Source organism: Capricornis sumatraensis, chromosome 21, assembly GCF_032405125.1.
Source record: "Capricornis sumatraensis isolate serow.1 chromosome 21, serow.2, whole genome shotgun sequence".
Classification (NCBI taxonomy): Eukaryota; Metazoa; Chordata; class Mammalia; order Artiodactyla; family Bovidae; genus Capricornis; species Capricornis sumatraensis.
In genome coordinates this window covers 9849199-9875388 of record NC_091089.1, presented here as the reverse complement: position 1 = coordinate 9875388, position 26190 = coordinate 9849199, and the positions used below count along the sequence as shown (strand labels likewise).

Genomic DNA, 26190 nt, shown 5'->3' with positions numbered 1-26190 from the left:
GTATCTTTTCTCAATTCTGGAAGACATACAAAACTATGATTTAAATAACCAGAGAAGCTTATTAGCAAGATTTACAGCCATTTCACTGATACCTCAACATTTTCTTATACCTGAGGAAGCATTAGTTGGTCTGGGTACGGAATGCTTAGGTTTAAAGTAACACTAACATAATGAATAAAAACTCTCCACATCTGTCTCCTGCTGGAAAAAAAAAAAAAGATATAGTACCCCTCATATGATAAGGAAAACAAGACAATTCGTAGAACTGGAGTAATGAGACTACTTTTTGTGAATAAAAGTCAGCAATTTGGTGAGTAAGTTACCAACACTAAAACTCTTCCATTTGGAAACCATGAAAGAAAGAAAGAGCTGACTGTAAAAATTCTAACACGTAGTATTAGTCTTTTGAGAAGTAAGTTTTACATAGGACTATACACAAGAATTCTTAACAACAGATTTCACTGGTATATACTTCTCAAAGTCTATGTGATATCCTCACATAAACAAGTTAAAGACTTGCATTAATAGTTCAGTTCAGCTGCTCAGTCATGTCCGATTCTTTGTGACCCCATGGACTGCAGCATGCCAGGCTTCCCTGTCCTGGATTAATAGAGGTGTTTCTAATTTAATTATTATAAAAAGTGATATATTTACAAAGTGTTTCTCAGAAAAACTAGTATCTTAATCTATAAGATTTACATATTATTATAAAATAGAGAAATATAAATGCTTGATTTGCTTTTGGGTTTTTTAAGTCTCCTTGTATAGAAAAAATACAATTTGGTTATCTACCAAGCAGCTAAGATAACTCAAAGTTACTTAGAGTAATTACTATTTACTACATACCTTCTATAAACAAAGAACTGAAGTATGTACAGATTGCAAAGTTAGCCTATAGCCCTTAAAACAAAAAGGGTAAACCTAAGAATTACTATTTTTAAGCACATAATTAACACTGTCCTTCTATGAACTATTTAAATAGCCAATTACTGCAGTTCCCTTTAGCACTGAGTCATATCATTATTTCTCTTACTGAAACCAAGATACTATTTCTAGCTTGCAAAAGAGAGCATCATTCCTACTAGAACTGGGGTAATTATTCTATTTTTCTAAATAAAGGTTCAATTTAGCACTGAACATAAACTCTTCTGAGTCTGGAGACAGGGGAGAGAGGGAGACTTAAAACTTAGCAAAAAGTACCACTTTCTTGAGAAACTCCTGTATAATTATTTAATTCTCATATTATTTTTGCTCCTGGAAGCAGCGGAGTCAAACCTTTGCCTTCCTAATTGGTTCTACTACACAGTGATTGTTCCAAAAATACACTGCAATGTTTTCCAGTTGAGAATGACTTTGTATGCTTCCAAAACAAATGAAACCTAGCATGTCATTATTTAAAAATACTTAGTGTCTCAAACTTTTTAGAACAAAGCAACTTATAAATAAAAAGGAAGAAAGACAGGCAGATATACATAAATTTCAAGCATTTCAGATAATTAAGACAAGCTCCTCTCTGATGCAAGTATTTAGAAATGTGTTTAAAGTCATCAGTACCACACTGGAATTGCCTGAATGGGTCAACATTCTTCAAACTGTTTGGTCCTTCAGCAAAATTTCAGGGTAATCAAGCACTGCTAATCACATGGGGTCTGTTCTCTTCTTCAGCTACTGTGTGCTCAGGCATGTCTGACTCTGTGCGACCCCATGGACTATAGCCCACCACGCTCCTCTGTCCATGGGATTCTCCAGGCAAGAATACTGTGGGTTCCCATGTCCTTCTCCAAGGGATCTTTCCACCTCAGGATCAAACCCACATCTCTTACAAATCTCCTATAATACTGGCAGGCAGGTTCTTTATCACTGAGCTACCCGGGAAGCCCTTTCTTCTGCTACTACTGATAAATATTTTAAAACTTTTGAACTTCTGTAAAAAAAAAAAAAAAAAAAAAGGTAGAAAATAGGTTGAAAATTCATCTATAAAATTATATTTAGTACACTTATTTGAGCCAGGTAGAACCTAGTTCTAAACAGACAGCAAGTCAACTAAATCCCAGTTGCCATGGTGGTCATAACCTGATTCTTCACATCCATCCTTATCCCTCCACTATGTAAATGCAAATTTTTGCAGAAATTCAAAATGCAGCACTTATGTGTTCTTTGGAAGTACCATTGTTTCCGAGGTAGAGAGAGAACTTGGATCTCGATCTTGACTGGACATTCGAGATGGAGCCCTCCAGAACTTGAACGAGTCATCTAAACCTGTGACAACAGGAAAACTGTCAACACGAACGGTCTTCTGGGCATCTTAACAATTAACAGGAAAAGTAGTCCTTACATGAAACCAATCCAGAACTAAAGAAAAAAGTATGCCTAATTTTTATCATCTGTAATTAATTAATATATACAGCATGTTTCACACAAAAAAAATTAACAATTAGTTAACTATGCTTTATAGCTTAATCTAACATGATTTATGGAGAGCACCAGTTCCCAAACTTCAAAGTGTAGAATCAAAGGGAGCTTATTAGAGAGGTTTCCTGAGTCCTATTCCCAGAGATTCCATTCCCCCAATCAAGGTGGGGTATGAGGAATGCATAAATTAGCATATCTAACAAGATGGGAGCAGATGTCAATGCTGCTGGTTCCAGGGTCATGCATCTAGTGACACCAGTACAGAAAATCCAAACAATTAAACGGGTTGCTTTCCATAGGGACATTTGTTTAGAATGTTCAGAAACTTCATCAAATGTCATTCTCTTCTTAATTCCTCCAGGAAGTGAGCAGAAAAGTGAGTTAGAAACTTACACTTAAGTATTTCAGGGTAAAGAAATTTCATGTTTACAATTTACTCTTAAATGGCTCAGGAAAAAAAATGTATATATATATGCATATAAATAAATTTTTCTTATATGTACATACATACACATGGGAGGGCAAATACAGTAAAATGTTAATATTTAAGAATTTTTAGTTCTATTCTTAAACCTTTTCTGTGGGAAATTATGTCAAGTTTTTAAATTTAAAATTTTTATTATTTATATTTTAAAAATATTTTTTCATTATTATTATTATTAAATTGCTATTTCTTTTTATGAGACACAATTATTATTTATAGGCACTAAGATCTTATACTTCAGAAATCCAAGAGAATCTACAAACAAGTAGAAATTGAAAGATTTCAGCAAATATTTTGATAAATAAGTAATATGCCAAAACAGGTTTTCACTATATTAGCAAAACAAATTAGAAAATTTAGTAGGAAAAATCTCATTCTTGATTGCCTGAGAAAAGCCTTCCAAAAAAAAAATTTAAGACATAAATAGAGGAAAAAACTATAAAATTTTACTCAAGGGCATGAAATAACTTATGAAACATTAATAAGATGTCAAAAATGGTTTTCATGAAGAATTTATAACAAGAAAAATTCTTAGGCAATGTTCAGTGAAAGGAAGAAATACAAAAATGTACGGAAGATTGGAAGGAAATATACACCCTAAATGCGACAGCGGCAACCTCTGGGTAGTAGAACTAGATATGAATGTTTTCCTGGTATTTTTCATTGTTTTCAAATACTTTGTAACCAACACAAAGGTTTTAAACAATTTACGAAATATATTTTATTAAAAATATAAACATAATACACTTACTATTTAAATCATTGCCTTCAGGAGCTCCATTAAGAGCTGAAAAACTGAAATCAAATGCATACCGTCCCAGGTAACAATGTTTTACCATCTGATTCAAATGTTCATAAAAATGGCAGTGGTATAAAAGAGCCTGGAGGGCAGGTTTTCCTATGAGAGACAGGCCAGAGTCCTCATCATGGACACAGGGGCCCTGTAGGAAAAGAGGGAGAGAGAGAGACAGGAATTTACTACATTTCTTCCAAAAGACCCTCTGTCTCCCCACAGCCCCCTTAAGGAAACAAATGCCACTACACTCCTTCACTTCTCTCTGTCCTTCCACACATACACCAGCCTGACCCTGACCTAGAAAGTTAATCCAGCTCTCTGCTGTCAAAAAATCCACTAAAGGCAGAAAGCTGATCTAGTCTCTCTTGAGGGGTCACTTAGTTTAAAATGTTTCTACAAAATGGTACAGCTCTAGTCAAGTAATTACTTACTTCAGCCACAAATACAGTAAAAGTAGTGTGTTGCAACCCACACAAAACAATGAAATGATTTGTATTAAAATATCTGAAACAATGTAATCCAAGTTATTTTATTCAAAATTATTTTTTGTGCCTATCAGTAAGCTAGATAAAGTGAAAATGCTCATTAATATCCACAGCAAAATCTGCTTGTCACTTTATTTTCCATTGAGTGAACCCTTCTTCCAAGGGCATTTCACATGTGTGCATGCTAACACAATCATAAACACATGTGTGCACAAACACACACACACACACACACATTTTCCAGCAGAAGGCTGAGAAGAATCTACCATTGCATACTTTTAATGTCTTTGCACTTTTTTTTTCAAATAATTTTTTGAGGTGCCACTCATGACTTTTCCTAGAATATCGAAATGGCTAAAACCAAGCAATCAGTTAAAAGTATGCCAAGGATCAGTTTAAAGTATGCTAATTATCACATCACTAGATGGATAGGGAGGCCTGGTGTGCTGCAGTCCATGAGATCGCAGAGTCAGACACGACTAAGTGACTGAACTGAACTGAGTTCATAACTATTTCTATTTTTCTGAAAATGACAATATAGTTCAGACTTTTAAAACAGAACATAAGAGAGAGAAAAATAAAAACAAAAAATAAAAAGCTAAGTGCCAACAGGAAAGGTCTGCATATATAGCATTAACTATGAAATTTGCATATGTGCCCCACTTCTCATGGCCCCTGATCACCAAGGAAAGATGAATCTTTAAAATGTACTATCCAGGAAGATGAAGTAATAGTTAAAGGTAGAATTACATTAAGATGAGTTTCTCCATTAACTCTCTTCTTTAATATATGATTAAAATTAAACCTCTTACCTTCAATATGTCATGGTACTAACATATCCACTAGCTATGATTCAAAAGAAACTAAAGCAAAACAAAATTACATATGAGAAGAATGTTTTCAAGAAGAAAAAGGAATTATTTTGCTGCATACAAACTTGTAAAATGCTATAATTAATATATAAATTGAAAAAATGACCTTAATTACCTAAGAAATTCCTTATGTAATTGCTTAACTACATGTTAAGAATTCAGTTAAAATGAAATTGTTTCTCTGACATGAAGCATTCACTGTTTTGTGAAATCAATACCCATAATGATTTATGATGAACACAACAGAAAGTGAAAATATGCACTGATAATTCTCCCATTAAATATGAAAACAGTACATACTACAACCATAAATGAGTCGGCCATCCCTATACAACAGACATGAACACATCTGCAGACAGTCTACCTACATCCACTGAGTGCACAGAAGCAGTGACCCCTTCTTAGAAACATCAGCATCTAGATATTAGTGCTACTTCCTGCTACAACCCCCAGAACACTTCGAAATGTACATCAAGACAAGTAAATGAAACATCTTGTTGGATAAGATTATTATTCCTCATTCTACCAAAAACAGTTGTAATTTTAAAGCACTGAAAAAGGAGCATCTTCTTTCTTAGCTGTAGTGAAATGGTGGAGGTCACACTTCTTGGAGATTATAAAATTCCATTGTCTACATGTGAAGATCATCTTTCTCCCTTACTAGAGCAGTTGTTTCCATACTGAGATTTAAAGTACCAGTAAACTTTTTAAAAATTGGCGGACAAATACCCCTGGAGGAGGCCATGGCAACCCACTTCAGTATTCTTGTCTGGAGAATCAATCCCAAGGACAGAGGACCCTGGAGGGCTACAGTCCATGGGGTCACAAAGAGTCAGATCCAACTGAAGCGACTTAGCACAGCACAGACTTTTTAAAACTAGGGGACAAATACTAGATTACCAACTACTTATATTGCCAACTGAGGACACATAAAAACAAAAACTAATAACCAAAACAGATTAAAAAAAAAAGACAGGAAGAAAATGAGCGCACATTAAAAATGCCCCCTGAAAATTAGACTTAAATTTTGCTTAAGACTAGCGACTGAACTGAACTGAGCAGAAGTTTCATCACCAAGTACTGTATTTCAGAGCAGCTCCCAAAATATCTTTGATTCTAGCCAACACAGGCAAAGCAGAAGACTCTGTGAAATCATACTTAAACCACTGTTTTCAACTTTTTAATAGAAAACTAATTCTGTGATGAAGAACTGGAGAATAACAAAACCAAAAAGCTGCACATCACCAGCATCAAAAAGGAACTGCAGACTATTTAACTAATTAGAAAAAAAAAAATGTGAACTTCTACACATGGTTCTGTATTATAATACAGAACACGGTTCTGTTCTATTTAACAAAACCAAGAAAACTTATTATGCTTGCCTTTGCATCATATTTATTTCAATTATTTTTTAAAAAATTCACTGGCAGAACATCAAGATTATAGTATAAAAGTGTCACTAGGTTAACAATGAGAGTACAGATTATATACATCTGAGCCAAAAACAACACATTTTTAAATCTGGTTACTGGATAATAGGCATTAAAATCACTATGCTGTTAATATAAATATTAATCCTGTACATTCTTTTCTAGTTTTTTTCCTACGGGTTTACTACAACACAGACTGTGAATAACAACCATTATCAGAAGGCCGGTTAAACAAACAAGAGGAGTCAGGGCAAAACCTGCCTGGGATATTCAATAATTGGCAGCGTTACGAGGTTTGTAAAGTCTGGAAAAATAAACTTTCCAAGAGTTAAAGGAGATCCAGGCCTTAACAACCACCTGAGTGCCCATAAAGCTGCCCTCAATACAGCTCAACTAGATTCAGTGACTCCCCTGAAGATGTATTCTAATGAAAAGTGAACAAGCAATCTTAGACCTAAGTAAGATCCTGGGGTGTGAGATGCCACAGTGTGACGCATACACACATACATGGGATGAGGACATGTGGATGAGGAACAGGGCAGAAGAGCATGTCCCGTCTCCCCACAGACAGCACTTTTCTATCTTCCAAAACATCTAAAAAGCAGCAGGCTATAAAAAAGTCGGCTAAAACTATTTACTGACTTGACATTTAGAACATGAAACAGAAAATTAATCCAATAGAATCCAAAGAAAGGTTAAGTTATGACACTGTGTACTAACCCAGAAAAGTAGATGTTAAGATCAATGTATATTTAACTACAAACAAATTTGCTTATTATTAGAGAAACAATATAGTCAGTGGGAAAGAGAAACTGGCTGGACTGAAAGCAAAAGGGTGCGATGTAGGGCAAACTACTTAAACTCTTTGTGCTAAATTTTCTTCTACAAAATAAGGAGAATAATGGTTCACAACTCAAGCCATTATACAGGTCGATATTTGTAATGCTTCTAGAAGAGTGCCTAGAACATAGTTAACACCATGCTAATGATTATTATTTCTGCTTAAAATTATTTTTAACACCATAGAGAACTGGTAAATATGATCAAGCATAGAAAGATCTCTATATTCTCTTTTAAGGGATCCTGCTGGCTTGTACGAAGTTTCATCACTAAGGAAATATATACCAATATAAAAATATATATGCTGAAACTCTATCATCAATTAATCTCAAAGATCTACAAGGCTGATAACTGTTTAAAGGCACCTACCTGCCAAGTATAATCCTTTAGAATTACTGAAGGCATTGGAATTACAAGGAGATTCTGAAAAATAAATGCAGCCTGAAATTAAAGGGGAAAAAAAAATGTCAATACTGCCATCTTGTTGTCATGTCTGAAATAACCAATACACTGTAATTTAATAACAAAAAAAAGCATATCCCTGGGCAGCTGAACATGCTAAGAGGTCATTGTGAGAACTCCCCAACTGCTGTAATAAGGGGAGAAACTACTTCATCAGGATTTCCTATTTCAGAATGTTGTCTTTCTAAAAAATGATATGTAAAACAGAAACTATCCTGGCGGCGTTTAAGAAATATATTTCCTGTTTCTATTACTCTCTTACAGATCACACTCACACCTCTCTCCTCCTCTCTTTCTACCTAAGTTCCTCTCAATAAAAAATGGCAAATTAGAAACACAAACTACAAAAATCCAACTTGACCTAGGTCCTGAAGACAGCCAAGTTAAATAATCACACTAATATGAACACTGATTACCTATTCAGTGAAAGATTACATTATAACAGGAGAACCACCAGAGTAACAGCGGATCAGAGGGAGGGAAATTTTCAGCCTCTTCACTGGAGGCCAACAGGTAATCTGAACAGCTTCAAGAAGAAGCTATCCATTTAAGCATTACTATCAAGAAACAGGTTAACAAGAAAACTACAGCTTCTGGATTTTGGAACTGGAAACTGGCTAATGGTGGTCCTGGGAGCAGATGTTTTCTTTACAAATCTCTAAGCACTATTGGATTACTGTTTCTAAAATGGTCTACGTCAATCATCTCTGATAAAAGCAGCAGTAAAGAAAATCACAAACTGTCTAGAGAGAATTAAAATAGCATTGACTTTTCCCCTTTACATGTTATGAGTATTTTGACAGCTCCTTATCTTGAGTAAAGCTTTATAAAATTGAACACTGAGATAATATAATTTTTTCCCTGTGAACTACTTTTCAACGTATAATAAAGTAGAAGAGTCCATATTAAAACAGACTCCATTCTGCTTTGATCTTTCAGAGCAAAGGACTCCAGGTTTTACTGTGAATCAATACCATTCTGTTCTCTGCAACCATTTAATTGGGTTTTTCGCAGGCAGAAGAGACAAGGGTGAGCAGTCAGTCCACTGTGGTGAACAGGGAGTATGGTTTATAAGAACATTCACAACAGATTTCCAAGGGAAACAGGAAGGAAGAACTACACGGACAGGCCTACCTCCCGGCGCACCATGCTGCATTCCGACTGGTCCAGAAGAATGTTCACCACTGTTCCCCAGAGCCCACCAGAAATGTTTTGACAACTGTTTGCCAAGGCCACACAGCCAGTTTCAAGGGTGGTTAGTGCTGATCCTAATCCCAGTGAAGTGAACCTCACCTGGTCAAATTAGAGAAAACGTTGTAAAATTTAAAAAAACCTGATTCCATAACATGAATTGTTAATCTTTCTGGTACATATTCTGACATTGTCTTGGCAATCCTAAATTATAAGACACAAAGAATACTGTACTATAAATCTATAAAGGAATAAAAATTCTATACCTAATATAAATAATAAAAGCAAATATCACAAAAAGTCAAAACCAGGTATAAATAAGACTAAAAAAGCACAGTTCAAAAGCCTTTTTCGAGGGAAAGCATACAGTGCTTACATATCTTTTATGAACATGATTCTTGTTTATTTCTCATTTTTAAGAGGATACTATTATTTTGTTCCATCTTCCTTAATTTTTCAGTGTTTCTTTCAAATGAACAGTTTAAACTTCTTAGAAATTTCTTTTCAAAAATAAATAACTGAATTATCTTTTTATAAGGCACTTAGTATTTCTCCCAAAATTATTTTAAAAGAAAAATGTTTCAAGTAAGATGGATATGATATAATATGTTTGCCACGGTACTCCTGCTGCTCAAGCTATGTATTTTGGTGAACTTCCAAATTCTAATTACAAAATAGAGCTTCCCTGTGAAAACCACAGGGTAACAAAAAGCAATGCAGTCATAACACGGTGAAGCAACAAGTCCAAGTTCAACGTGGCTAAAGAATGTACCTCTAGCTGCTAACCCTACATATTTTTAATATATATGGGCTTCCCTAATGGTTCATATGGTAAAGAATCTCCCTGCAACGTGGGAGACCTGGGTTTGATCCCTGGGTTGGAAAGATCCCCTGGAGGAGGGCATGGCAATCCACTCTAGTATCCTTGCCTGGAGAATCCGCATGGACAGAGGAGCCGGTGCACTACAGTCCATGGGGTCACAAACAGTTGGGCACAAATGAGCAACTTAGCACAGGACATTATTAATATATACTTTAAAACTTGCTAAGAGGGTAGATCTTACGGTAAGTGTTCTAATCACAAAAACAAACAGTAAAGAAGACAAAATGAAACTTTTGGAGGTGAAGGACTGGTTTATGGCATTGATTCTGGAGAGGTATATTTCACGGGTGTATATTTATCTCCAAATTCATGAAATTGCACACATTAAATATGTACAGAATTTTGTATGGCAACCATACCTCAATAAAGTGGTTTAAAAAAATAAGATCAAATGGCAAAACAGGAAAACTCATTAATATAAAACACTGCAGTGTAGTGTGTTACAATTCTATTAAATGACACTCAAATGTCACTTGGCCACTATTCCTCTAAACTGTTCAAAAATGGCTGGACTTCTCCAATAATTTTTTCACTGTTCTTTATAAATCTCATTGACAGATTTTATAATACTTCCTCTTTCTATTTTTAATCTGCACTCTGAATTTGGCTGAATATGGGGGTGCCATCAACTGTACTATGTACCCCCAAATTTTGTATGTGGAAGCCCTAACCCCCAGTGTATCTGAGGATAGGGTTTTTCAGGGGATGATTAAGGTTAAATGAGGCCATGAGGATCGGGTCCTAATCTCACAGTACTGGTGGCCTTATAAGAAGAGGAAGAGAGAAAAGGTGCTATGAGCATGAAGTGAAAAGGGAGCCACATGAAAGCCAGAAAGAGTCCTTGCCAGACCTGACCACATGGGTAGACAACCTCATCAACTTCCCGCCTCCAGACGTGTGAGAAAATAAGTATCTTTGTTCAAACTAACCAGTCTATGGTGTTTTATTATGCAGCCCAACCTGCTCAAGATAAGGGGTAAATACAGCTTAAGGTTTAGTCACTAAAATAATCTCATTTTGGAAAATATGAACATGTGTATACATGTGTGTTTTGCTTCATCTGTTCTCTAATCCACACATAATAGACTCGATTCTCCTTCACACTGACCTCTGGGTCTCGGTCAACCCACAATGGAATCAACCAAGCCAATCCCTGCTGAGTGGGAGCATGGTCTTCACTCTGACTCCCCAAAGGCAAGAACCAAAGTGACATCCACTCCTAGAATGGAAAAAGGGAAGAGAAACACACTAGGTAAGTTTCTAAGGAAAAAAACAGAGTTTAAAATATCCGAATTTTAAAAAGCAAAACAAAGTAAAAATCTTGACTTAAGACTTGGCTTTAATTCATTATTTAGCCAACATACAACAAACAAAAATCTCAGCTCCTTCTTAAGAAGTCACACGTCTCTTTTTTCTTCAGAATTGCTATTTTCCACATAATTTAGACAAAAATCCAGTTCTCCAGTGCATGTAGATTTCAAGCAAAATAAAAAAGTAAAATTCAGATTTGTATAATATACAGCTTCTAAGAAACTGCTTAGTTAAAAATCATTTTTGTCTCCTAAAAAGGAGATATCAAAAGACATTTTCTTGAGTAATCAGACAGGCCTGAAACCCATCAAGCACAGCACACCCCTTTCCTGGCAACCGTGGGAAGACAAGACGGCTGCAAGTGCACTCACCGAGCTCTGGGCCTGGGCCATCATCTCGTGCGACAAGTGGAGCAGGCAGAGAACGGTGCTCTTTGTGACACCTTTTCCCATGAAGGACATAGCATTTCCTCCTCGCTCCACGTAGAAGGATGTGATGACCTGAAGAGCAAACACACACAATTCAGGGGCAGCTTTACTCTTAGAGGCTAAATATAGACCTTTCTACTGACTCATCTGAGCTGAACCCTAACCACATAAAGTATTCATATATTATCATATTCTCAGTTTATACATTTAAAAATGGTTCAGAAGGTAAAATTTCATTATGTGTATTGCATCACAAGTAAACATTCTTCATATAAACCTTTTTTCCTTTGGAATTTGTACAAAGCATATGTAGTATACTCCTAGGAGACTGTGAGATTTAAAATATGCTCATAACATATTTCAAGTATTATAATATCCTTTTGAAGTAAGAGTTCAGTTTACAAATACCTTGTTGAAAAGTATACTGAGACATTTGGTAGCTATATAGAACTCTTACTAACCACCAGAGTTAGGCTAGGTTTCTAGAATTATGGTTCAAATGTAAACAGTTTCTCCACTGATAAGCCATCTTAGATTTCTATTCTATATCTAAATATATATTAATTATTTAAATCACTGGCTGTCAGCTTTTTATCTCCCACATATCTGAAGGATTTAACACACTTCCATCAATAACAACAAAATAAATGTTTCTTATTTGAAGCTATCTCCCCTTTTCTGGGCAAAGGTCTGTATAGTCAAAGCTGTGGTTTTTCTAGTAGTTATGTACTGATGTGAGAACTGGATCATAAAGAAGACTGAGTGCCGAAGAATTGATGCTTTTGAACTGTGGTGTTGGAGAAGACTCTTGAGAGTCCCTTGGACTGCAAGGAGATCAACCCAGTCAAGCCTACAGGAAATCAATCCTGAATATTCATTGGAAGGACTGATGTTGAAGCTCCAACACTTTGGCCACCTGAGTTGAAGAGCCGACTCACTGGAAAAGACCCTGATGCTGGGAAAGACTGAAGCAAAAGGAGAAGGGGATGACAGAGGATGAGATGGTTGGATGGCATCACCGACTCAATGGACATGAGTCTGAACAAACTCCGGGAGATAGTGGAAGACAGAGGAGCCTGGCAGACTGCAGTCCATGGAGTCACAAAGAGTCGAACATGACTTAATGACTGAACAACAAACCCTTATCTGAGAAGCTGAACCAGAATGAACATAGGGAGTTAAGAGACAGCCGTTTGAGGAAAAAGTCCTTCCATCTGATTTAGAAAATCCTTTAAAATATGCTATAGACTCTTTTGAAATATGTCTGTGTAAATCATATAATGTCTCCCACGTAGGGGTTCAATAAATATTTGCTGACACTGAATAACAGTCCTCACAGCTTTCAATTCAAGCAAACAACAATAACAAAAAAAATTCAAAGTGACAAAAGATCACTTCACAATTCACAAAATTTTAATTTAAAAAAGGCTGCTGGAACGAAAAAATTTCACAATTCATATGGAAACACAAAAGACCCCAAATAGCAGTCGTGAGAAAGAAGAATGGATCTGGAGGAATCAACCTTCCTGACTTCAGATTATATTACAAAGCTACAGTCATCAAGACTATAATACTGGCACAAAACAGAAACATAGACCAATGGAACAAGAGCGAAAGCCCAGAGATAAACCCATGCACTTATGGGCCCTTATTTTTAACAAAGGAGGCAAGAATATACAATGGGGCAAAGACAGCCTCTTCAATAAATGGTGCTGGGAAAACTGGACAGCCATATGTAAAGGAATGAAACTAGAACACTTCCTAATACCATACACAAAGATAAACTCAAACTGGATTAAAGACCTAAATCTAAGACCAGAAACTATAAAACCCTTAGAGGAAAACACAGGCAGAACACTCAATGACATAAATCAAAGCAAGATCATGTATGATCCACCTCCTAGAGTAACGGAAATAAAAACAAAAGTAAACAAGTGGGACCTGATTCAACTTAAAAGCTTTTGCACAGCAAAGGAAACTATAAGAAAGGTGAAAAGACAACCCTCAGAATGGGAGAAAATAATAGCAAATGAAACAACTGGACAAAGGGTTTATTTCCAAAATACACAAGCAGCTCATACAATTCAATACCAGAAAAACAAACACCACAATCAAAAAATGGGAAAAAGACCTAAACAGACATTTCTCCATAGAAAACATACAGATGGCTAACAAACACATGAAAAGATGCTCAACATTGCTCATTATTAGAGAAATGCAAATCAAAACTACAATGAGATAACACCTCACACCAATCAGAATGGTCATCATCAAAAAGTCTACAAACGATAAATGCTGGAGAGGGAGTGGAGAAAAGGGAACTCTCTTGCACTGTTGGTGGGAATGTAAACTGATACAGCCACTATGGAAGACAGTATGGAGATTCCTTAAAAAAAAACTAGGAATAAAATCACCATATGACCAAGTAATCCTACTCCTAGGCAGAAAACCTGAGGAAACCAAAACTGAAAAAGACACATGTATCCCATTTCACTGCAGCACTATCTACAATAGCTAGAACATGGAAACAACCTAGATGTCCATCAACAGATGAATGGATAAAGAAGTTGTGGTACATATACACAATGGAATATTATTCAGACATAAAAAATGAACGCATTTGAGTCAGTTCTAATGAGGTGGATGAACCCAAAGTCTATTATACTGACTGAAGTAAGTCAGAAAGAGAAAGATAAGTATTGTATTCTAACCCATATACACGGAATCCAGAAAAATGGTATTGAAGAATTTATTTATAGGGCAGCAATGGAGAAACAAACAGAGAGAACAGACTTATAGACATGGGGAGAGGGGAGAAGAGGGTGAGATGCATGGAAAGAGGAACATGGAAACTCACATTACCATACCAAAAAAAAAAAAGAATGCTAACTATTTTTAGGTGCCAATATATTACAAAGGAAACACTTGTGAGTCAAAGCAGTCAAAACCAATTGCTATCTAATACAACAGAAAGTATTTCAATTCCTCTACCCAAGAACTCAACGCTTTTACTCAGCACAGTAAGCCATTTTGTCTTAGAGACTACTTTTTAGTTTGGATTCTTTTTAGCTCATGCAACAAAGAAGGTTAGTTTAAAAAAAAAAAAGCATAAATATAAATCATGTTAGGTACAGCTTATTTAACAAAAGCAATTTATTTGTAAGATAACTTGGGGATTCTGACTTAAATTAGAACTTTCATAAACCAAATAATTATACACTGTCTGAAAATGACATAAGTCTGGCCAGGGGATAAAAAGCTCCAGGTGACTGTTACACGACTATTCTTTCTGCATATGTGTATGTTTAAGGTTTTCCACAATTAAAAGCTTAATATTTTAAGGGGCTATTTTTAGAAGTAAGAAATGTGAATGATTCACTGGAGAGAGCTATATTATCATGGTTTTAGTTTTGGCTTATGATAGACAAGAACTTTGATAGTATCTCCTTTCAACTTGACTTATTGTCAGATACCTGGAATTGCACTTCATATATAATTTTTAAGGATTTAATTACCATATTTATTTACCTATCATAATGAACCATGCTTAGTCTAAAAGCCTAATTTCTCAACCACAAAAGGTAAATACTTGCATTCAAATTTCACTGCACAGAAACAAAATATCTAATAATGAATTGTAGTTCCCATCTGAAAAGGAATCAGCCTTAATTAGTGAAAAATTATGAAGCAAATCATTTGGATCAACAATGACTTTGCTTCAATGTCCATTCACATAAGTATTATTTTACTTTTTAAAAGATCAATTTAGTCAGTAGTAAAATAAAGAAACCTGTTTAGCTAGTTAAGTAAGCAGAAGAACCCAAATAAGATTAAATATGTATTACTGTCCTGTCATTAATGTAAAGATAAAGATTTTCTTCCCAAGATGTTATATTGACATGAAGATAAAACACATTCCTCTGTTTATTTCAAAGCTTTGTTAATAAGGTTTTCATAAAACAAGGATCATACTTTTAATCTATTCCTTAGCTGTGCTGATTTTCACTACCCCAAATACAACTGAGCTTAGAATGAAATTATTTTCTTTTTGCTTTGACTTCTTACCTAGAACTAAACCTTTTTGTTCTTCAACAACATAGAAAGCTCATTTTAATTTCAGGTGTTTGAAACACAAGTGTGATCTGAAGTCTCTCCTCTTACACAGCTTTTACAAACAAAAGGCACTTCTGACGGTTTCTAAATATAAACACCAAAATATTTCTTCCGTTACTGCTGTAGCAGGTCCTCACCTATCTCTATTTGAAACTGACAGAATCACCTCATAGAGGCAACGCATTCCAAAAGGTTGATACATGGAGTATTTATACAATGCATTATAAATAAAGCTATAAATTAGATACTTATAAGTCAGTTCAGTTCAGTCACTCAGTCATGCCCGACTCCTTGCGACCCCATGGACTACAGCACGGCAGGCCTCCCTGTCCATCACCAACTCCCAGAGTTTACTCAAACTCATGTCCATTGAGTCAGTGATGCCATCCAACCGTCTCATCCTCTGTTGTCCCCTTCTCCTCCTGCCTTCAAACTTTCTCAGCATCAGGTTTTCAAAAGAGTCAGTTCTTTGTATCAGGTGGCCAAAGTATTGGAGTTTCAGCTTCAGCATCAGTTCTTCCAATGAATACTTGTAGACTGAATTATATTAAAAGCATTGGAAGAGTTGACTTTTTAAAAAACATTATGGTAAGTATTTACTTAACGTATCTGTTCTAAAATTCCATATATTTCTGACCACAGACACCTTTAAATATAAGGTGGGTGGGTGGGTGGGTGGGTGTGTGTGTGTGTGTGTATGCTTAGTCATGTCCAACTCTCTGTGACCCCATGACTATAGCCCACCAGGCTCCTCTGTCCATGGAATTTTTCAGGCTAGAATACTGGAATGGGTTGCTGTTTACCACTCGATAAATATGAAATAATTAATATAGTAACACTTTGCTCCTTTTCAGTATTTATAATTACTCAAAAAATATTTCATTTAAGTGACTATAACAAATTTTACATTATAGTCACATTAAATTTTAGAGGACAGCTGGGAGTATTTAAAATTTTTTTTAAAAAGTAAGATGTACTTTTGGAAACAAATCCTAGATAATATCATCTGAAGTATGATTTACAAAAGGATTAATAAACACAAATAAACAAGTTACCCAAATAAATTGACTTAATTAAGTGTAAGCTTTTACTTTTCTTAAAAATGAGTTTATTCATAAAAGTAACCTTACTTACACATTTGCTAATAAAAATCATTAAAACATTTAATCATGATGAGCCATAAACAATACTCCAGGACATAGTGAAGGTCAGCGAAGCTTGGCATACTACAATTCATGGGGTCACAGAGAGTCAGACACAACTGAGCGACTGACCAACAACAACGTAAACAGTAATAATTTACATTAAATACAGTAGCACCCACAATGCACTTCATATTGTGCCTGGCACACACTGAGTGATCAACAGTGAATAGCTATAGGAAAAGGAGTACGTCAAGGCTGTATATTGTCACCCTGCTTATTTAACTTATATGCAGAGTACATCATGAGAAATGCTGGGCTGGAAGAAGCACAAGCTAGAATCAAGATTTCCAGGAGAAATATCAATAACCTCAGATATGCAGATGACACCACCCTTATGGCAGAAAGTGAAGAGGAATTAAAAAGCCTCTTGATGAAAGCGAAAGAGGAGAGTGAAAGAGTTGGCTTAAACCTCAACATTCAGAAAATGAAGATCATGGCATCTGGTCCCATCATTTCATGGGAAATAGATGGGGAAACAGTGGAAACAGTGTCAGACTTTATTTTTTGGGGCTTCCAAAATCACTGCAGATGGTGATTGCAGCCATGAAATTAAAAGACGCTTACTCCTTGGAAGGAAAGTTATGACCAACCTAGATAGCATATTCAAAAGCAGAGACATTACTTTGCCAACAAAGGTCTGTCTAGTCAAGGCTATGGTTTTGCCAGTGGTCATGTATGGATGTGAGAGTTGGACTGTGAAGAAAGCTGAGCGCCGAAGAATTGATGCTTTTGAACTGTGGTGTTGGAGAAGACTCTTGCGAGTCCCTTGGACTGCAAGAATATCCAACCAGTCCATCCTAAAGGAGATCAGTCCTGGGTGTTCATTGGAAGGACTGATGCTGAGGCTGAAACTCCAATACTTTGGCCACCTCATGCGAAGAGTTGACTCACTGGAAAAGACCCTGATGCTGGGAGGGATTGGGGGCAGGAGGAGAAAGGGATGACAGAGGATGAGATGGCTGGATGGCATCACCAACTCGATGGACATGAGTTTGGGTGAACTCCGGGAGTTGGTGATGGGCAGGGAGGCCTGGCGTGCTGCGATTCATGGGGTGGCAAAGAGTTAGACACAACTGAGCAACTGAACTGATGATCTAGGGTTGTATTATTGCTATTTATTGTCAGTGACTATTTTTACTTACTTCAAGGAGACCTGACAAGTACTTCCCACAAATATCGAGTGGCTTTGTGAGAGGAGAGTGTGCGCTCCACCCCGGACACGCCGTGAGGTGGGCCATCCCCCGCAAGGTCCTCTCGAGGGACGGCAGGCCATAGAAGTGAGGAGCGTCCGTGACTCTCAGACACTGGAGTAGTTTCAGGGCCAGCTGTGTTTGGAAAACGTAAAAAAGCTCCAAGCATTTCCTGTGTACGTAAAGGAGGGAAAGAAATCAACCACTGAACAAATGTAATGGGTTTAATGGGCTTTCTTACTGGTGGTAGAGGGTTACTAACAATTCACTGTATCAGAAAAGAAGGAACTAGTGGAAGTGGCAGAAAATACTCCCTCTTAAGTCTTTCCAAGGAAAACATAGTGAATATACCATCCAGAATATATAATGTAAAATACAAGTAACAATTACACTGAAAAATGCATAAATGGGTATCATATTGACAACTGATAATGAAATTAAAAGTTAACACAGAATTACCTCATGAACCCACAATTCTAGTCCTAGGTACATACTCAAGAACTGAAAACATACATTCACACAGAAATTTGCAGATGAATGTTCATAACACCACAATTCACCACAGTGAAAGGAGGACTCAGTGTCTACCAGCAGGTGAACAGATAAGCAGAACATGGCATATCCGTCCAGGGACTATCATTTAGTCATTGACATCTGCTATAACGTGGACAGACCTTGGAAACATGATGCTAAATGAAAAGAGCCAGACATAAAATGGTCACGTATTGTTTGACTCTAGTTATATGAAATGTCCAGAATACACAAATTCATCAAGATTGATTAATGGTTACCAGGGGTCTGGATAAGGGTGAATGGGGACAGACTGCTCTGGGGTAATGAAAATGTTCTAGAATTAACCAGTGATAGTTGCACACTGTATATATATCAAAACCCACTCAACTGTATACTTTAAAATTAAAATTATGAATTTAAAATTATGGGTTAAAATTATTAATTTAAAATTTTTAAGTCAGAGCTACGGACATACATTTGAAAATCATCAATGCAAAAATTTGTAAAGTCATAGAAATGGGTATGACTGCTCAGTCAGATGTATAGAAACGTAAGAGAACCAAGAACTAAGTGAAAGTGAAAGTGTTAAGCCCTTAATCCTGTGTGTGTGTGTGTGTGTGTGTGTGTGTGTGTGTCTCTCCAACTCTTTGGAGCCCCGTGGACTATAGCCCGCCAGGCTCCTCTGTCCACAGAATTCTCCAGGCAAGAAGACTAGAGTGGGTTGTCATTCCCTTCTCCAGATCTTCCTGGGTCTCCTGCACTGCAGATGGATTCTTTACCATCTCAGCCACCAGGGAAGCCCCAAGAACTAAGCCTAGAGACAACAAAATAGTGTGCGCACATGTATGTAAAATTATAATCAGGACTGAAATAAAACAGACCACAACAACTGATTTTTACTGAAATCCTTCCTCCTCTTAACTTGAAATAAGTGAAACGACTCTTTGGAAATCAAAAGAAAACTAGGTTCTACATAAATGTCCCCTAACTTCCAATTATCCCAATGGTACCTGTCAGTAACGGCCTCAAAACTGAGCAGCAAGGTACTAAAGAGAGCAATCAGCTCTTTCTGAAGCTGCTGCCTGACCGCAGTGCGGACATCATCCGTTTCCTCTTGCGTCTGGGACTCCGTCAGAACCAGCAGGTCCAACAGTGGATTTGGACTCTAAAAAATGAAGTTTGTAAAACATGTATTTACTCTCTCATTGAGCTATATGCTGTTCCTCCAAAATGTTGATTTTTTTGGTTGTTAATCATGTTCTGGAGAAACTAAGACTCAATAATTTAACATAATACTTAATAATTTAATCCTTGTAGCATGATATTAGAGAGTAAATTCTCCTTAAGTTACTTTGCTCATGTTTAAAAGTATTATTATTATTTATAACACTAGTGATGATAATATATGAGAAGACAAGATAAAAGTCTTCTAAAACAGCTTTAATACCATACAAAGTCAAATACCAAAATTCCTTTTCTAAAACTGCATTAACATTACAGTATCATCATCTACAACTCTGAAATTTCATTTAAACTATGAATAAATTATGGAATATATATCAGCACTCATGACATACTATAAAATTCATAATCATTGAAATATAAAGTTTTAATTGACTATACTCACACAATTTAGGTAAATATATTTTAATTTTTCTATTGTTATATATTATTATATTATATATCTAATAATATATATATTATTTACAGCCTTATTTACCAACATTCAACTACTGTACAGATTTTCAAGAAAAGATTCTAAAACTGAAGACTGGTATATACCTGCTATTTTCACAAACCAAAGCCACCACAACTCCCAGTGTACAAAAACTCTAACCAAAGAGGGAGATTGTTTTAAAGGTTATTCTTTTCTTAAAATGAGCAAGAATATTACGAAGTTATAAAAAAGTATATAGATCAAAAATCAAGTAATCAAAAAACTCATTCAGAGGAAAAGTTCTATAGAAATTATTTTAATATCTTAATATCTAACATCTAAAATATTTAAGCAGGCTTAAAAGTTAAAAGAACTATGACATTAGGTTTTCCTGTTTGCTTTATTAAAGATATTCAGGAAAAAACTGCCTCTAAATGCTTCCTTAACTTTTTAGTAATTAAAGGATAAGAGAAAATAAAAGCAAATTCAGTAGTTCAAAATCATCCTTGGGAAAGTAACAGAAGAGTAAACTTTGAACAATAAGTCTATGTACACTGGAAGGACAACTATCTTATTAAAAACTCAAAAATTATAATTCAGGGAAATTAGCATGTTGTCTCTCATTGAGTTCAGTTCAGTTGCTCAGTTATGTCTGACTCTGCGACCCCATGGACTGCAGCACGCCAGGCCTCCCTGTTCATTGTTATCTCCCGGAGTTTACTCAAACTTGTGTCCATTCAGTCAGTGATGCCATCAAGCCATCTCATCCTCTGTCGTCCCCTTCTCCTCCTGCGTTCAACAATTCCCAGCATCTGGGTCTTTTCCAACGGGTCTTTTCACATCTGGGTCTTTTCCATCTGGGTCTTCTTCACATCAGGTAGCCAAAGTATTGGAGTTTCAGCTTCAACATCAGCGCTTCCAATGAACATTCAGGACTGATCTCCTTTAGAATGGACTGGTTGGATCTCCTTGCAGTCCAAGGGACTCGCAAGAGTCTTCTCCAACACCACAGTTCAAAAGCATCAATTCTTTGGCACTCAGCTTTCTTTATAGTCCAACTCTCACATCCATACATGACTACTGGAAAAACCACAGCTTGGACTAGACGGACCTTTGTTGGCAAAGTAATGTCTCCACTTTTTAATATGCTGTCTAGGTTGGTCATAACTTTTCTTCCAAGGAGCAAGCGTCTTTTAATTTCATGGCTGCAGTCACCATCTGCAGTGATTTTGGAGCCCCCAAAAATAAAGTCTGACACTGTTTCCACATATATTTGCCACGAAGGGATGGGACCAGATACCATGATCTTAGATTTCTGAATGTTGAGCTTTAAGCCAACATTTTCACTCTCCTCTTTTCACTTTTATCAAGAGGCTCTTTAGTTCTTCTTCACTTTCTGCCATAAGGGTGGTGTCATCTGCATATCTGAGGTTATTGATATTTCTCCCAGAAATCTTGATTCCAGCTTGTGCTTCATCCAGCCCAGCATTTCTCATGACATATAAGTTAAATAAGCAGGGTGACAATATACAGCCTTGACGTACTCCTTTCCCAATTTGGAACCAGTCTGTTGTTCCATGTCCAGTTCTATCTGTTGCCTCCTGACCTGCATACAGATTTCTCAGGAGACAGGTCAGGTGGTCTGGTATTCCCATCTCTTCAAGAATTTTGTTGTGGTCCACACAGTCAAAGGATTTGGCATAGTCAATAAAGCAGAAACAGATATTTTTCTGGAACTCTCTTGCTTTTTCAATGATCCAATGGATGTTGGCAATTTGATCTCTGGTTCCTCTGCCTTTTCTAAATCCAGCTTGAACATCGGGAATTTCACAGTTCATGTACTGTGTCTCTCATTTATATTATAAGTATTTTTCTCAGTTTACCATGTCTTTATACTATATGGCTCGGCCTGGGGGTAGTAATGGTCAAGGGGTGAGAGGTCAGATTTTTCTCTCTCACTCTCTCACATACATATATATACACACACCACACACACCCCTGTAGACTACACCTAAATGTAGAAATTATGATCATGGAGCACAGTTTAAGTACAATAAAAGATGAAAAGTAGAAACAACTAACAAAAGCTAGGAGATAAAAGGGGTGGGTAAAATAGGAAAATAACTCCAAAATACAGTAAGGTCAGAAGACTAATGGAAAAAAAAAAAAGTTTGTAACCCATATCACAGATAAAGGGCTAATCTAATTTATGAAGGGCTCTTCTGTTACCAAAAATGAAAGAGAAAGGGGGAGAGTGTGTGTATATGAGCACATATGTGCTAGAGGAGACCAAAAACCCAACTGTGGGGCAAAACTTAACAAAGGCATCAAGGGACAATTCACAGAAAAGGAAACAAAAGAGCTCCAATCTTTTGGAGCTTTGTAAATATCTTCATATCATTCAAAATAAGGGTTATCTATTTAAAACAAACTCAACAGAAACACATATACATATGTCTCTGCAATTTGTAACTGTCTCCAGCAATTATAGTTCTAAGAGTTATTATTCCACGAATATACTTACATATGTAATACGGCCCGCAGTTTCCAGTTATGTTCTACTCTAACATCTTATGAAATGAGGATTATGTGTGTTTCTTGTAATTAACTACACAGGTTCCTTAATATCATGTTTACTAGTGAGTTAATAAATGTTTACTGAAAGCTCACTTGACTTCACATTCCAGGACGTCTGGCTCTAGGTGAGTGATCACATCATTGTGGTTATCTGGGTAATGAAGATCTTTTTGCATAATTCTTCTGTGTATTCTTGCCACCTCTTCCTATCTCTCATCTTCTTCTCATCTTCTTCTTCTCATCTTCTGCTTCTGTTAGGTCCATACCATTTCTGTCCTTTATTGAGTCCCTCTTTGAATGAAAATTTTCTTGAAGAGATCTCTAGTCTTTCCCATTCTATTGTTTTCCTCTACTTCTTTGCATTGATGACTGAGGAAAGCTTTCTTATCTCTCCTTGCTATTCTTTGGAACTCTGCATTCAAATGAGTATATCTTTCCTTTTCTCCTTTGCCTTTCATGTCTCTTCTTTTCACAGCTATTTGTAAGGCCTCCTCATTCTGAATATTAAAAAGCAGAGACATTACTTTGCCACCAAAGGTCCGTCTAGTCAAAGCTATGGTTTTTCCAGTGGTCATGTATGGATGTCAGAGTTGGACCATAAAGAAAACTGAGTGCCAAAGAATTGATGCTTTTGAACTGTGGTGTTGGAGAAGACTCTTGAGAGTCCCTTGGACTGCAAGGAGATCCAACCAGTTCATTCTAAAGGAAATCAGTCCTGAATATTCACTGGAAAGACTGATGCTGAAGCTGAAACTCCAATACTTTGGCCACGTGATCTGGAAAGACCCTGAGATGCTGGGAAAGATTGAACGCGGGAGGAGAAGGGGATGACAGAGGATGAGATGGTTGGATGGCATCACCGACTAAATGGACATGAGTTTGAATAAGCTCCAGGAGTTGGTGATGGACAGGGAGACCTGGCGTGCTGCAGTCCATAGTATCGCAAAGAGTCGGACACAACTGAGCGACTGAACTGAACTGAGAGCTCACGATGTGCAAGGCACTATGACAAATGCTGGGTATGCAGCTGTGAACAGAACAGTCCTCCTTTACAACAATCACAATAACGTGGAAAACAGTAAAACATTAACAGTTAGAACTGGACATGGAACAACAGACTGGTTCCAAATAGGAAAAGGAGTACGTCAAGGCTGTATATTGTCACCCTGCTTATTTAACTTATATGCAGAGTACATCATGAGAAATGCTGGACTGGAAGAAACACAAGCTGGAATCAAGACTGCCGGGAGAAACATCAATAATCTCAGATACGCAGATGACACCATCCTTATGGCAGACAGTGAAGAGGAACTAAAAAGCCTCTTGATGAAAGTGAAAGTAGAGAGTGAAAAAGTTGGCTTAAAGCTCAACATAGATCATGGCACCCGGTCCCATCACTTCATGGGAAATAGATGGGGAAACAGTGGAAACAGTATCAGACTTTATTTTGGGGGGCTCCAAAATCACTGCAGATGGTGACTGCAGCCATGAAATTAAAAGACGCTTACTCCTTGGAAGAAAAGTTATGACCAACCTAGATAGCATATTCAAAAGCAGAGACATTACTTTGCCGACTAAGGTCCGTCTAGTCAAGGCTATGGTTTTCCAAGTGGTCATGTATGGATGTGAGAGTTGGACTGTGAAGAAGGCTGAGCACCAAAGAATTGATGCTTTTGAACTGTGGTGTTGGAGAAGACTCTTCAGAGTCCCTTGGACTGCAAGGAAATCCAACCAGTCCATTCTGAAAATCAGCCCTGGGATTTCTTTAGAAGGAATGATGCTAAAGCTGAAACTCCAGTACTTTGGCCACCTCATGCGAAGACTTGACTCACTGGAAAAGACTCTGATGCTGGGAGGGACTGGGGGCAGGAGGAGAAGGGGACGACACAGGATGTGATGGCTAGATGGCATCACGGACTCGATGGATGTGAGTCTGAGTGAACTCCGGGAGTTGGTGATGGACAGGGAGGCCTGGCGTGCTGCGGTTCATGGGGTCGCAAAGAGTCAGACACGACTGAGCGACTGAACTGAACTGAGCTGAAACAAGTTTTACGTACAGAAACATTCATAGACATATCTTTTCAAATCTATAAGTACTTTTAAAAGCATTCTCAATTAGAATTTCTAACTTACATTATATGAGCACCTTGCATTTTTATAGAGAATCGAGTCTTTAATTGAGCTTTGCAATGCATTAACATATAATGGAACATTTTTGTTTTATAAGGTCTACTATATTCTGTTTCAGTCTAGGCCCTTTTTCCTAATTTAACTGTGTTTTTTTCATGATTGTGCAAAGGTTTGTCTTTAGTAGGTTAAGTAAGTCTCTACAGTATCTGTAAAAATAAAACACAAGCTAGCTTCCTGGGTTCTTGGCAGGTTCTTAAAACACATTCATCTACAAAAAGTAGAGAATAGTCAGGGCTGGAAGGGTAAATACTACAGTAAACTTACATTAAAGCCTGAACAGTCTGACTCATTCTTTCCAACCTCACCACCATTGTCCCTCTGCCTCCAGGCTTGGCTCCCTGCCTCTTCACAGGCCTATCTGAACTTCCCCGCTCTAAGAACCTCACTGAAAAATACAGTTGCAAGCTGAAAGTTCACGCAGAGATCAGGTTTTGTTAAACACCAGGACTGAAGGTCCCATTTAGTCCATAGACTTTTAACTTAAACTCAGTCATGTTAGGAAGGCATTCTGCTAAAAGCTATTGATTACAACAGAACGACTACTTTGCTAAACATGAGCTATGTAAAAATTATACTTTTCCATATTTCCATACACAGTATTAATAATCTTTATAAATACATCATCTGTCCAACCTAAAACTCAAATTCCTTAACAGCACTTACTTGTCTAAGAAGTAATTCTAGAAGCCAGTTTAGAAGTTCTACAGGTACATTTTTCCTTTGTTCCTTCAATAACTTACTGAGAAAATGTATGATATCTATTAACAGCTTCTCATCTTCAGTGCAAGCAGGAAGAACTTGTAAAAACCTACAATAAAAGAAAACCATAACCATGGTTTCTAGTTCTTTAAAATAAGTGGCACCCAGATAAGTATTTAACAACTGGCTGAGCAGTGAGGGGTAGGCTGACTTGCTGTGCTTGCCAATTTCTACAGTGTAAATACCCTGCCGTGTCTTCCTGCCATGCACCGAAGGACCACACAGCTGTGGGGGGGAGGCCTGCAGCTCACCATTACACACCTTTCCCATCACACAGGCAGATCCATATAAACAGCTTCGAGAACACAGATAACACTGAAATGTTGTAAAATAATTAGGAAGCGATGACTCTGCATAATTGTTACCTTTATCTTTCATATAATTTGACTAGA

General features: G+C 36.9%; 1 protein-coding gene across 1 annotated transcript in view; it reads right to left on the bottom strand.

Moving 5' to 3' along the window:
* Window positions 1–26190, bottom strand: part of RTTN (rotatin) — a 108944-nt gene that overhangs the window by 33341 nt on the left and 49413 nt on the right. Inside the window, exons 26-34 of the mRNA XM_068993831.1 lie at window positions 25703–25847; window positions 19626–19780; window positions 18055–18274; window positions 11538–11666; window positions 10964–11074; window positions 8916–9074; window positions 7689–7760; window positions 3648–3837; window positions 2168–2259 (exon numbers count right to left, since the gene is read on the bottom strand). Of these exons, the coding sequence (XP_068849932.1) occupies window positions 2168–2259; window positions 3648–3837; window positions 7689–7760; window positions 8916–9074; window positions 10964–11074; window positions 11538–11666; window positions 18055–18274; window positions 19626–19780; window positions 25703–25847 (1273 nt within the window). The remainder of the gene's footprint in view (window positions 1–2167; window positions 2260–3647; window positions 3838–7688; window positions 7761–8915; window positions 9075–10963; window positions 11075–11537; window positions 11667–18054; window positions 18275–19625; window positions 19781–25702; window positions 25848–26190) is intronic.